Source organism: Carassius auratus, chromosome 21, assembly GCF_003368295.1.
Source record: "Carassius auratus strain Wakin chromosome 21, ASM336829v1, whole genome shotgun sequence".
In the NCBI taxonomy this organism is placed as follows: Eukaryota; Metazoa; Chordata; class Actinopteri; order Cypriniformes; family Cyprinidae; genus Carassius; species Carassius auratus.
Window position 1 is genome coordinate 21,653,100 of NC_039263.1, and position 15,124 is coordinate 21,668,223.

A 15,124-nucleotide genomic window follows, 5' to 3' on the forward strand; every position below is an offset into this window, starting at 1 on the left:
TTTCAGATCCATGTTTTGTTTCTGGGATCTTTAAAGCACTAGTACATGTTGATGTTTGTTTTAAATTTGTGACACTTAAAAAGGGTGAAAAGGGTTAAGAATGAATGTGTGTTTTGTAGATTTTCTCACGTGGTAATGGTTCTGGCACAAGTTTTCCGGTAGCTGGCAGCTCTCTAATGATCTCGTTGTCATCTTCATTGATGTCCAACCAACGGTTACAAACAAATGAGTATTTCTCCCTAGTTAGGGTCTTCATCAATGTCACCTTCACAGAGAAAAACACAGTAACCAAGAAGAAAATGTTATGGCACAGAGCTATGGACCACAAAACCAGTCACAATGGTCCATTTTTTTTAATTGATATGTATACATCATCTGAAAGCTGAATAAATACGCTAGGATGCCTGCTAGGATGCAACAATTTTGGCTGAGATATATTTGAAAATCTGGAATCTGAGGGTGCAAAAAAAATCAAAATATTGAGAAAATCACCTTTAAAGTTGTCAAAGTGAAGTTCTTAGCAATGCATATTACTAATCAAAAATGAAGTTTTAATATAGTAGGAAATGTATCAAATATTTGCATGGAACATTATCTTTATTTAATGTCCTAATGATTTTTGGCATAAAAGAAAAATTTATAATTTTGACCCATACAATGTACAGATATACCCCAGCGACTTAAGAGTGGTTTTGGGTCACATTTTGTTTAAATATCAACTCAGTTATTTCTCCTACAGCTGATTAGAAGAAATACTAATAGAAACAACATTTAAGGAAGAATATAACGCTACATTAAGATCAATGTGTGTAGCATAGATCATTTGGACTTTGATGAGAAATGTTTTGAGACTCACACTTGAAACTTTAATACATTTACTTTTAGCATCAAAGTGCGCGAGTCATTTTAAATTGTAGCAGTGCAAGTAGCTGAGAAAACATGAAGCCTGCTTGCTTACTTCATGATTACAGTGTGAAATGGACAAATTGTTTGGGTGTAATAGTGCACTAGTCTGTAGTGCAGGTCTCTCACCCTGCCAAGGTGCCAGCCAGAGAAAGGATTCCTCTTTTCGTGCCAGATTCTCACCTTGCGTATCTTTCCGATATCGGGCATCTCAATCTAGAGCGACAGCGAAAATGTAAAATACAAAAACTTATTTTGATAAGATTCAACATTTTTAAGTTCTGGACACTGCGTTAGAAATACTGACATATTCTTATCTACTGTAATGGCATAGATAAATTGACACTTTGTATAAATGTGTATATTTTTAGAATTAGGCACAAAGATGAAAAGACATACAATGAATTTGTCGCACTGTCCCTGCTCAAAACTGTCCGATTTACTCTCGAGTTTCATCTGGTCGCTCTTGCCTGTCTCCCCGTACACCTGTAGGAACACCTGGGCGTCTGTGCCAGCACCTTTAATCTCAGATGTCCAGATCCACAGAGACCAGGGCAATTCTGAGAAACACACACACACACACACACACACACATGCACAAAATATGAATCTTCTGAGTCTCCATGGTGTAAGAGTCAATTCAACAGTACTTTTAAATGTTCATGATCATTTTTTTTATCATTTATTCAACTTAATTTGATTATTGATGTTATTATTTTTTATTAAGATAAATGTATCATCAATGTCATTATTTCTATGAATATAATTTTATTTTAATACAGAATTGATCATTTTTTATTAATACAACTATTTGATTATTGATGTTATTATTTTTTATAAGATGTATCATTGATCTAAATATTTCTATGAATATAATTTTATTTTAATACAGATTTTATCATTTTTTTAAATAAATATAACTATTTGAATATTGATGTTATTATTTTTATTAATAATAAACTGTTTAATTTTTGTTATTGTTTTATAAATATAATTGTATTTTATTACTGATTTCATCAATTATTAATAGAATTGTGTTTCATAAATGATTTGATTAGTTGAATTATTTTTTTGTTATCATTGGTTTTTTTAGTTCTTATAATTTTATTATTGTAATTTTTATGAATAGTATTTTTATTTTATAACTGATTAAATTTTTTATGAATAATATTATAGACATTCTATTATTGATATTATTTTCATTTCAATATATTTTATTGTTGATTTTATAACTTTTTATGAACATATCTTTGTTGTTTATTGTTTTTAATATTGATGTTAACCTCCTTTACAATTAGTTACAAAATTATAAATTTTTATTATTGATTGTATTTTATTATTTTTTTATGAACATTATTTATCACTTCTTTTTTTCTATTTTTTTTCTATTTCTGTACCTTTATTGATTATTGTTTATTGTTTTTAATATTGATGTTAACCTCCTTTACAATTAGTTACAAAATTATACATTTTTATTATTGATTGTATTTTATTATTTTTTATGAACATTATTTATCACTGATTTTTTTCTTCTTTTTTTTCTTTTTTTTCTATTTCTGTGTCAACTAGAATAACAATAACCTTTAAATTTAGCTTGAAGGGTTAGTTCACCCAAACCCGAAAAACCTCCATTCATCCTCGGAATACAAATTAAGATATTTCTGATCAAATCCGAGAGCTTTCTGACCGACAGCATAGACAGCAACTGAAATGTTCTCAGGTCCAGAAACATAGCAAGCACATCAGTAAAACGCTCCATGTGACATCAGCGGATACATTTTGTGAAGCTACCAAGGTCTTATGGGTTTGGAAAGACATGAGGGCGAGTAATAATGACAGAATTTAAATTCTTGGGTGAACTATCCCTTTAAATACAACGCAGCACTATTTCTGCACATTTAGTGTGAGGTTACACTGGATTGTAGGTGATTAGCGAATAAGATGCAGGTCTAGTTTGATAATTTGCTCACTCTTTTGCTTTTTCTGTCTGAGTGAGACCATCTCATACAGCTCTCGCTCCACCAGTCCATCACCCTCATCTTCATCCAGCCACCTGCCGCAGGGAAACACCTGCTCTAAACCTGTGAAGGGGCAGTATACCGTCACCTGTGAGAGACAGAGAGAGACAGATCACACGCTGCATGTATGAATAAGTAATGCAAGCTTCAAAACACCTTACAGCCCCGACACACACCTTTTCACAATACCAGCCGCAGCTGATCCCAGCGTTGTCGTGTCCGATCGTGACTCTGCTGAGTGGGCTGAGCAGCTCCAGCAGCTCCACGTTAAAGATGTCGATCTGAGCGCGCTCAAACGTGCCGCCCTCCAGGAACAACTTACCGCTGTTCTTAATTCCCTTATGACCGTGCATGACGAAGTGGATCTTAGAGTTAGTTCCGGCTCCTCGAATATCTCCCGTCATCACCTGTACGTTATACACAATCGCTTCACGCACACACACACAACCAAACAAATCCATGTAAGTTTGAATCAAGTGCACTTATTCTAATAAACAAACACGCACCTTTGCTCTTACCCATTGGCTGCGTGGCTCCGGCAAGCACATCTCTTTGTATTTTGCCGTCTCCTTCTGAGATGTCAAACCAGGCATTGACCGGAAACTCATAAACCTCTTTATTCCCCATGTCATCTACTACAACCTAAAACACATCACCATAACACAAAGACACGATATTAATCACAGAGGACAGAGTCAAAGATATTCGTTATGAAGATTGTAGATGAAAAGTGCGTTTCTGTACTTTATCGCACGCCCAGCCAGCAGACGACCCCTTGTTGTTATGTCCGATGGTGATTTTTCGAAGTCTGCCCAGATTTGGTGCTTCGATGGTGAATTTGTCTTCATTACCGCGCTCAAAATTGTCCTTTCCATCGCTGGCCAGCTTCCGTTCTCCTGCGAACATCACACCAAAAAACTAACACATAGAAACACTGACTGTATTTAGTACTGAAAATTTTAATTAGTAATATTATTGTAATAAAATACTATATGTCTAATAAAAAAAAAAAAATGTTGTAGATTAATGGCACATTAAATTAAATTAAATTAAATTAAATTAAATTAAATTATGGTTTAACATACAAGCATGTTTTATAATTGTACAATATTTCTTATAATAATTAAAAATGTTCTAGGCAATTAAAGCTTGACCTTTGTGTGATTTTGTACGACATAAAATAAAACACAGAATCATTGATTGGTTTTACTGACCTGTATCCCCAAATTCTCCAAAAATATTGAGGTAGACATCAGCGTCTGTCCCACTGCCTTTAGCATCCATTGTGAAGACACTGGCTATGTATTTGTTTTCTGCAATATATGAACAGACACACATTAACACATTTTATGTGTTTTTTTTTTTTTGTTTTTTTTGCATGCACCGTGTATTTTTGAAAATTAGCTATCATTAAAACCACCAGTGAGCTCTTTCTCAGAAACAGCTTCCACATCTAGTCTTTCTCCTATCTGTGGGATGTAATGTTATATTGTCTGTGGTCTCTGGGAAATGTTGGACGGGTGTTATTGTGATCCCCATCTGAAACTCTACTCTACTACTGAATTTCTCCTAATCCTTTCTATGCAACCTGAGTCTGGTGATGCTTGTATGCATGCATCATATATGATCATGATCACATGACCTATGTGATGTTATCTATGGGTTATATGGAATAAGACATGAAGTATATCTGTTTGTTAAATATAGTTTTTTATTTATTTAAGAGTTGTAGTATCTTGTTTGAGGTTCTTTACTTATGCTATACAGATGCTATTATGGGATGTAAAATTGCAGTGTCATTAAATGCACATGTGTTATGTATGTAGTTTTAATGTGTGTATGACTGTTTAATAATTGTAAAACATTTGCCTAATTAAAATGTTTTACACTTGCAAGACATTTATCATTTATAACAACAACAAAAAATATCAAAAATTGTTCTAGCCGGTGAAAAGTTTGACTAGATTTTTGTCACACAGTTCACGTGATGAAATAAAATAAAATAAAATAATCATGTGGTTTGTTTATTTGCTCTCTATTTTGCAAGCATACATACGTTTTGGGATGTCCATGGGGTTCAGGCTGCCCAGCAGATATCGGACAGTAAGTCCGTCCCCCTCGTCTCTGCTCAGCCAATTGTTGCAGGCATAAAAGAATCGGAGGTGTGGCCTGTTCATGTCAGTCACGATGACCCGGTCCAGGAACCAGCTGGCACTCATGCCCGTGTTATCATGCTCGATTCTGCATTACAGGAAGTACATCACAAAATATATATTCTTGTAACATTTAAGACTTGCCTTTAAGGTATGTATAAGGATGTATACAGGCACCCTTACGAAAGGAAAATATATTTACCAATATATTTCTTAAAATATATTGTGATATATTGTAATATATTATTTTCCCTTTTTATTTTCTAATATTTTATATATTTGAATACATTTAATAATATATTGATGATGCATATATTATATAATATTTTGCAAAACATACAAATGATTGCCGCTTTCAATATATTGCAATATATTGGAAAAAATAAATATATATAAGAATATATGCCTAATATATTACATGATATTTTACAATATACTGCAATATATTTTTGTTTCATAAGGGCATATATTTACCTAATTTTCTTTATTGGCCCAACATTGTGTGTTTTGATCCGAAAGACGTCAGTCTTGTTCTTTTCAAAGGCTGTTCTGCTCCTGAAATGAATAGAAATCAATCTGTGAATAGTCTCAAACTAAACGATTTACTGTGACACTCAAACTTTCTAATGCACCGACATCTAAAAATGACAATGCAGGAGTGTGTGTTTATGAGAAGGACCATCTGTCATTATCAATGACCCATATATCGCTCTACGGTCTCTTGCGTTGGCTTCGCCAAAAGCATCTCTCTAATCAAAATGTGAAATGCATGAATTAAAAATCACCCAGTATGAATTACACATCCCACTCACACTGCCAAATTACTCACACACATACACACAGACTTACCGATGCGGAGAAACCAACACACATCTCACCTGAGATCAGCACACTGAAACCGCACCAGCAAACTTTGGAAATGATGACATTTAGACAGATTCAGAGATTCTGTTATATATCATCTCGATTCCAAAATGTTGCATTCTGACTGTCGGACAGAATTAAAGCACTTCTGTTCTATTCTGCTGAATCTTTTGAGTTACTGAAGAGTTCTACCTAATATATGAGTCTTTCTCTGACTGGATGTATCCCATGAAAACATGTCATGAAGATTATGTCACAATGCAACAAAAATCATAAGCTTCCACTTCTGCGAACCATGAAAATGTAAAAAAAAAAAGTGTCCAATGAGGTGACATTTAACCTAGACATGTTCTTGACAAGATTCGTGAGATGCACCCAACTACCCAAATATACAATATTTCTCAAATAGGTTGAAAAATCATTAATTTGGAGACTAAGCTTAAACTAAGCTTAAAAATGATTTATGAATACAGTTAGTCTACTGGAGTCTCGCTTATGAATTGTTCTTAAAATATTCTTCTAAACATTTCTGAGGCTACATCTGATTTCCATTTCTGACCTTGTTTTAGGAGTCATTATGCAACATTAACCATTCGGACATTCATCTGAGCAAGTAAAAACTCTCCCATTAGTAATTAATTTCTGAATCATATGAATCATTGGACGATTGATTACTGTAGGGAGAGTTTTGAGGGTCTCTCTTTGTACTCATAAAAAATCAACATGCATACATGGGACATTATGTATGTGTGGAGATTTCTATGAGTAGCCTACCTGTTTGCGGTCACCATATGTGTAAACTTGTTTTCTCGAAAGACCACAAAAGGAAGTGATGTCACATGACTGTAGCCTCTCACTGGTTCAATGAGAAAGTCACATGAATCTCTTCACCTTCAGATGAATGTCATGGTGATGCTGTACAGAGGAGAGCATATCCTTTGCTTCACCATGGCATTGTGTGTAATGGATGAGCCAAGCGTGATTAAAATTCATGCCATGAATAATTCATTTCATGAATAATCGTATAGCCCTACTAAGAAAACAATATCTATTTCCCAAAGATGTGATGGTGTGAATGTCATGGTCAAAGCACACAGGGATGTTCTCTTGTACAGCATTGTGCGCAAAAAAAGCAATGCACGGCCACACACGAGCAGATGAGGTGGCCATGTTAAAGTTATACCTCTTTTCTGTGCTGTAAATTAGAGAAGAATACATAATTATAGAATTAACATGACATATATGCACTGTCCTGTTAAAATCCACAGAAATTCCTGCATAATACTGAAATCAGTGTAGGGTTTCCTTTGAAACAATTTTCACTCAGAAATCACGCTTAAATTAACGAAGAAATGGCAAGTGACACACTGAATTAAAGTTTTGAAGTAAAAATAATCCTGTCAAACACACTAATAATAATCTTCAAAAATCACTGGATTCACTGTCGAGCAAGCGATGTAAAGCTAAATTTCTCCAAATCTTTTCTGATGAAGATCAAACTCTACATTTTTGATGGCCTGAGGGTGTGTAAACTTTCAACCAATTTTTAATTGTATAGTGAACTATTTCTTTAAAGTTTTACCACATTTTATCACTTGAGAAAGTTGAGAAAAAAAAAACTATTTTTTAGGGCTGTCAAATGTTTAAAAAAATTTAGCAAATTAATCAGAATTTTCAGTGGATTAATCAGGATCAATCACTATTTGCAATTACACCTGAATCCTGAAATGCGTACCAAAAGATAAATAACAGGACACAGATACATAATTTTCATGTATTGATTCATCAATATGTGGTTCTTTTTTTCTGAATTTCAAAAGTTTAACATTTACTTAGATCAAATTTACCTGAGCACTATATCAAACCATGCCATTTAACTACTGATAGTGTAAGAGTTTTAGGCGAACCAGTGGTTAAATATAGCCACATATCTATGAAATTATGAATAGAGAAACTCGAAAGAATGAACTCAAAAACACATACTTGCTCCACCATCACATAAGCAGCACTCTGGGCACTATTGTTTTTGGGAGGTGTTCATTTGCTCTGCTACAATACTTTAGGATCGATATTTTCACGTTCTGAAGGCTTCAAGTGCCAGTAAAACCAAGTAAAAATGCATATACTTTTCCAAACAGCTGTAATTTACGCTGCATTGCATGTAGGCGTTCTGTGCATGCACAGTGTGAAACACAGGACGCTATAACAGGAAGAAGCTCCAGCATATCAACTACCAAAGTCGTCTCTGTTTATTCGAGCTTGGCATGAATGTATTTGAGAGTAACTGGGGTAAAACCTTAAGCTTCTTCTGTGTTTTCGTCGCGGCGTTCGTCGCTGTTTTTACTATCTTGAGAATTCAGAGATCGACGAGACTTTCCTGACCTGAATAATTTGTCACACTGCGCATGCGTGAAATGCGTTAAAAAATTAACAACAAACAACTAATTAACGTCGTTAACGCGCTATTTTTGACAGCCCTACTATTTTTGCATGATATTATCGGATCTGTGTTGGAATCAGCCGATAATGATGTAATGTAAATATTGGCATTAGCCCAACATGAAAAATACCGATATGTCTTGCCGATACGATGAATATGTTAACTCACATGTGCTCAGGGTGTGCTGTCATAAAATCATGAGTGTGTTTTCATTTAAAGATCAGAAGCTATAGCTTACATGAATTCTAAACAAAAATCACGAACATGACACTTGTGAATTAAATAGTTTTATATACTGATTTATTAATTAATGTGTAATGTATCATATTTTTTAAACAAATTATGAGCTCTAAAGATTTTCTTGCTTTAGACAATCTACAAATCTTAAATCTTAAAATAAAATGTTAAGGTTACTACTGCATCTTTCTTGGGAGGGGGGGATGCAGTGATTGATATATAGTTTATTTATAGTTATTTTCGAAGCTTCAATGTACTGTTGTTATAAAATAACTTCATTGTTGTTTATTTAATTCTAACTAATAAGTTCTTGTTAAAACTAACCAAAATTAAAATATAATTTGCTTATAATTTTCACACAGGAGAGACTTGGTAATGTTTCCAAACAAAAGAAAATATATCGGTATCTGCATAAGCTATTGGCCAAAATCGGCATATCGAATATCAGCAAAAATCCAATATCGTGTATCCCTACAAAAAACAATTTGAAGTAGTTAGTAAACATATCTTGATATGCATTAAACCAAATTTATTAAGCTGCAATTATAAATAATGAAGATACTAGTACTGTCAAACAGTTAATCGCATTCAAAATAAAAGTTCAAAGTATGTGTGTACTGTATACATTTATTATGCATATACATACAGAATATATTTTGAACATTTTTACATGTATATATTTATATGCATATAATTTATATTATATATAAATATATTTAATATATAAAAAACATTTCTCTTATATATGTGTGTGTGTATTTATATATACATGTATATTTACAGTCGATGTGCATCTGGAAACTCTCAAGATTAACATTGTCATGTAGAGATGCAGGATTGAGGCATAACTTACTTGCTGGCCAGGTGAACTTTGGGAGTCACTCCAAACTCTCCAAACAAGGTGACGAACACATTAGCATCAGTCCCAGCTCCTTTAACATCACCTGTGACTGTCACCACCTCGTACACTGAGGAGAAACGAGAACATTCGGTAAACCAATTATACCTGACCCTCTGCAAAAGAAAGCATCTTGTTTTCATTTGCATAACATTAGAAGAGTGCTCAGGTATATCCCGTGTAACCCAACAACCTGCCTTTCTAAGCTCACCCACGTTCGTATATGCTGAATTGCTGTAAGCTATATCTCTGTAACTTAGCCATGTTAATTGAGTGAGAGTAAGACATGGCCCTGATGCTCACCGTGTGACCTCTACCTTTCTCTGAACCACTGCAAGACCCTGGAACAACAAAATACATGTCTGAACCTGAGGAGCAGCACATCTAGAAGTAACGTTCAAACAGGGTTCATTTTGAATGTTAAGTTTCTTTTAAACCAAGTGCACACTGGCCACCTGAATTGGGATTCAGAGACTTTACACCATCTGAGAGTAACTAATCAATATAGGTCAATTGTTGAGATATCCTTGTGCTCTTATTTCAGAAATTAACCCTGTACGAAGTTCCTTTATAACTCTTTAAAAATTAGAAGAGTTCTTAATGCATTTTGTAGGTTATTTAAACAAATGTTTCTATTATGTCCTCCCAGCTCTCCTCAAAACGTACAGCATGACTAGTGTACATCGATTCATTAACAAATTACTCTTATGAACTGGTTCACTTAAGGAATCGATAAAGAAAAAAACAACCAGGTGAATCGTTATCGTTAGTCGGAATCAGTTAAAGTGCCAACATACAGCACAACTGTGTTCACGCTGAACCGAGGTAGAATCACGGTTTCCGATCCCTCTCTGCTTTCCTGTCTATTTTCTAATAAAGGCATAAAAAAGCCCATAAATAAATCTACAAAAAAATTTAAAAGTAATATATACATGCATGTGTGTGAATTTATATATACATTAATATACACAGTACATACACATATATTACGTACTCAAAAAAACATTTATTTTGCAATCACGATTAAACTTTGCCACACACACACACACACGCTTTTATTTTATTTATTTATTTATTCATCTTTTGCATCAGCCAGGGTAAGGTACCCCTGGATCAGTGCTAAGCCATAACCTCGACCCGACGTGCTACGCCCGACTGAACCTGACAGCATGATGTCCATCTCGCTGAATGAGGTTTTGATGGCTCCATGAAAAGGCCGATTAGAGTGTAATGTTTCAGGCCATAGAGAGGTGCCCGTCTGATTCAAATCCACTACTGGCCCGGTGCCCGCTACCATTGTCTCACCATACCCTGCTGCCAGGACACCGTAATAATCAGTCAGGCCAGACACAACTCTGCTGTGCCAATCAGAGACCTCTAGAGCCACCTGCCAATGTGAAATCCGGAAGCTTCTCTGACTATATATAAAGGTTCCAAAAGAAAAATAAAGGTTCCAAAAGACTGGTTTCACAGTGATGCCATTTTTGGTTCCCAAAGAACCTTTCAGTGAAGAGTTCTTAAAAGAACACTATAAAGAACCATTTGTGCATTGGAAAGATTTTAGTGATGTTGAAGGATCTTCATGGAACCACTGATGCCAATAAAGAATCTTTATTTTAAGAGTGAATAGCAACTGCAATGAAGATTATTTATTTCTGTCTCCATTTCTGCTTTATCTATTTCAGCTTGCGTTATTCAACCTCCGACGTTCAAGTAATCTATTAAGAGATGTTCCAGGGTTAAAAGAAATCCAACCTGTGAGAAACCGAGAAGAGGGGCTGCCTGACTGAGAGTGAAAGCAGAGAAAGAGACGGACAGACGCAGAGAGAAAGAGAGAGGTCATCCCCAGAAGATAGTTTGAGTGCAGTGGCTTTACACAAACCAAGTTTCCAAATGAGATCTGCTCATTTCAAAGGATAGTTCATCAACAAATGACAATTCTGACACTTATCCACCCTCACAAAAAGGGTTTTTGCAGCAATGGCCAAAGAAATGTGAACAGTTCTTAAAATATCCTTTAGTGTGAAGAAAATTTTAATAATCTGAAGAAACGTTTGTGCATTCAAAGGGTTCTATATTAAAAGTTCTTCATAGAACCATCAGAGCCAATAAGGAACCACAAAACAGACATTTTGGAGGACAATTCATACTATAACTGTCAAAAAGGACAAGAAAAGTACAATAGTCCATATGACATCTGAACTGAAATCCTTCTCAAGGTGTGATAGTTTTGTGTGAGAAAGCTGATCATTGATAACCTTCTCCAAGTTCTGAATTTCAGATTTGGATACTTTTACGAATTTTTTTGACTTTCATGAAGCTCAGAAGTAATTGTTGCTGTGTTCTGCATGATGTTCTTTCACAGTAAACCAACAGCGTGTTTGGAGGAACAGATGATGCCAGACTTATCATTCTCGAGCAGACTATCCTTTCAAATAAATAAATGTATTAAATTCTTTAAACTTAATGTTTTGGGAAAACCACAGTTGATCTAGTTTTCTCTTTTAATGAAAAGCATGAAAAGAATAAAAAGAAGAAGAGAAGGGGAATCCTCCTCCAGAGTCTACCTTTCTTTTTGTTGAATTCATCTTCTTGATCATCTGATTCCTCCGTGTGATAGTTCACCAACTCTTCCTGGTAGACCTCAGCATAATCCACCTGTTTGACCTTTGACTTCTTCCCTTTCTTTGCTTTCTTTTCCTCGTCGCTGTCGGAGCCCTTCTTTTTCTTTTTATCCTTTTTTTTCTTCTTCTTATCCTCTTCTTCCTCAGCTTCCTCCTGCACAGCATCCTCATCCTCCTCTTCTTCTGCCGACTTCTTCTTTTTCTTGCCGTCTTTGCTCTTTTTCTCCTTGGACCCCATGTCTTCTTGTCCTTCTTTGCTTTCGGATGGTTTACTCTTCTTTTTCTTCTCTTTCCTTACCTCCCGTTTCTCGTTTGAGGTGTGTTTTTCTTTGCTGATGGGCTCATTGTTGTTCTGCTCATCCGTCCCGTTGTCATTCTCTGTCACCTCAACATCTTCCTTTTTCTTCTTTTTCTTTTTCTCTTTCACAGATTGGCTCTTTTTTCTCTTCTCTGTCGGTGTCTCAGTGCTTTCTGTCTTGTTCTCGGAGCTCTTCTGTCTCGAGTCCCTCTTACTCTTTCCTGTCACCGTTGGCTCCTTCTCCTCTCCTTCGTCATCACTTTCTTCGGTTTCTTTCGTTTTTTTCTCTTTTGTGGGCATCTTTTATTTATCTGGAGTGTGGCAGGGTGAAGGTGAGTGTTTCCTCGCCGTCTGCGGTGTAAGGTGTCACCGTCTGACCCGCGCCGGTCGATGGGCCCCTGGATGCAGCTGGAGCAGGGCCTCAGCTCGGAGCCGGAGGCTCTCTCGCGCAGGTCCCGCGGTGCAGCGCCGAGCTCATGAATAATTACTGTGCTCAGCGTGGTCACATGATCAGTGAGAGAAAGCAAATGAAAACGGAGAGGACAGCGACAGAGAGGGGGCTGGGCCTCACAGCGTTTATTATTCATAGTCTGGGGATCGCTTTACTAAAGCAAGGCATGCGTTTATATGCACACACAAACTTATATATGGCACATGTTTATAAAAATACATAAACATAACTACAAGGGAAATATATTCTCATTTATGCACATTGTACAATTCAAAGGCACATCAATAGAAAAAGGACATAGGGAGGAAAGGAAAAAGAGACTTTAACAAAGTAAGAGACAGACAGACCGACAGACAGACAGAGAGAGAGAAAGAAGATACACCAGTAGAGAGGGAGTCTTACAGAACAGATAATTAAAGACGCTTCACTAACACTTGTAAATTATTAACAGTGATTTCATTAACACAAATAAATAAGTTAGTGCCACTGGATTAACGTGGTCAAACTATTTAACATGCTTTACCCAACCTAGGCAATAAAGAAGATCGGGATCCTAATTTAGGCAAATTGCCGTCTGGCTGAAAACGTAAGTGGAAGAAGTCACTCTAAAACACTTGTATAAACACAAGAACAGCTCATAAAGACAGGTTTTTACATTCTCTTGACTGTTCAAAACCCACTTTTACAATGTGTAAGATTATGAGTAGTTGTCAAGTCCTAGTCCGCCCTTGAACATGGATAAACAATACATTTTTAATTTCTTTCTGCAGGCACTAGTGTATATATATAATTTCACCAAATTGTACTGAAAAGAAAAGTTTCCAACTGGAATATAACTTCAAGGCACATATAAATTCCTGAACATTTCTGATGGGAAATTATGGCATACATATATTCCAAAACATTACTGATAGATCTGTTATTTTCAGACATGTATTTATTGGTTTACCAATTAATATTAATATTACACCAAGAGAAATTATATATATACGCACACAAAGGGATATACAAAACAAATGCATAATTTAATTGTAATGACAGGATGCTGATGCTAATGCACATTTTTGTGGGAGTATGACTTACATGTGTATTGTTTTGTCTTTGTTGATTCTGAAGTGCGGTGTGTAAATAACGATTTGAAATTCTTGAGACGACATGCTAATTTCTCCAGCCATTAGCTATATTACTATGAACACCTGATCCTGCTATCATCTGATAAACACAGGATCACACACACACACACACACACCCTGCATGCACACGTTTTCATCTCTCCATTCCACAGATGCCAACATGGAAGGTGTGTTTGTTTCATGATTTATGAAAATGTCCAGTCCTGACCCTGTATCACAACAAATCATCATCCCTATTCATATGAAAGAATATAACTAAGGTTTTCTATTTATTTTATTTTTTTACAACTTATTTGGCACATATCTTGTTGTGGACACATACTGTAGTCTAACGATACCTAACATGACCAGCAGGCGGCGCAATAACAAAGCGCTGTCATAATACACATAGTGCGCATTAGGGTGAACACGCACATATATAGAGAGAACACACACCATATGTTAAATAGTTTACACTTCACTACATGGCCGCGGGAAGTGGGGGTGCTGGGGGTGCTGCAGCACCCCCTAGTGACGAGAGGGAGATAAAAAAAAATGTAGGCCTATTAAAATATTTGTAACGCGCTTGTAACATTTATTTTTTTTGGCAACAAGTGTGGGATCAGCTTTGACTAGCCAAGCAATTGTAAGTAGTACACTATAGTATTTTTTTAAGGTGGTGGGGATGGAGATGGAGAGTATTATTTCGTTTGTGTGTTCTTTGTGTAATGGTTGTGGAGAACTGTTAAATAACGTTTAAATAGTAGGGCTGGGTATCGATTCAGATGTTCCAGATCGATTCTCAAATCGATTCTATTTCGATCCTCGATTCGATTTCGATTTTCGATTCGATTTTATATTAGAGATGTAATCGGGCCTTAAAATATAAGCCCGACACGTCCCGAGCCGACACGTACATTTTGATTGACAGCTTTTTAAGAGCCCGAACCCATTTACAACCCGACAGTATTCAAATGTAAGCAGCACACAGCTCTTTTGCCTTTTGTCAGGAATGAGTCATTTATACATAATTTAACATAATTTATACATGACTAACATAATAGGCCACTTTGAAGTTTGAACAAAGAAATAAAATAAGTCCTCTGTAACATCGTAACATCTCAGC

General features: G+C 35.7%; 1 protein-coding gene across 1 annotated transcript in view; it reads right to left on the reverse strand.

The window, feature by feature from the left end:
- Positions 1-13,772, reverse strand: part of LOC113038898 (lipoxygenase homology domain-containing protein 1-like) — a 34,200-nt gene extending 20,428 nt beyond the window's left edge. Inside the window, exons 1-13 of the mRNA XM_026196688.1 lie at positions 12,081-13,772; positions 9,469-9,583; positions 7,122-7,133; positions 5,549-5,629; positions 4,978-5,162; positions 4,136-4,234; positions 3,666-3,817; positions 3,440-3,563; positions 3,098-3,348; positions 2,874-3,009; positions 1,303-1,463; positions 1,033-1,119; positions 130-265 (exon numbers count right to left, since the gene is read on the reverse strand). Coding sequence (XP_026052473.1) covers positions 130-265; positions 1,033-1,119; positions 1,303-1,463; positions 2,874-3,009; positions 3,098-3,348; positions 3,440-3,563; positions 3,666-3,817; positions 4,136-4,234; positions 4,978-5,162; positions 5,549-5,629; positions 7,122-7,133; positions 9,469-9,583; positions 12,081-12,735 — 2,194 coding nt within the window. The 5' untranslated portion in view covers positions 12,736-13,772. The remainder of the gene's footprint in view (positions 1-129; positions 266-1,032; positions 1,120-1,302; positions 1,464-2,873; positions 3,010-3,097; positions 3,349-3,439; positions 3,564-3,665; positions 3,818-4,135; positions 4,235-4,977; positions 5,163-5,548; positions 5,630-7,121; positions 7,134-9,468; positions 9,584-12,080) is intronic.
- Between the last annotated feature and the right edge of the window lie 1,352 nt (positions 13,773-15,124).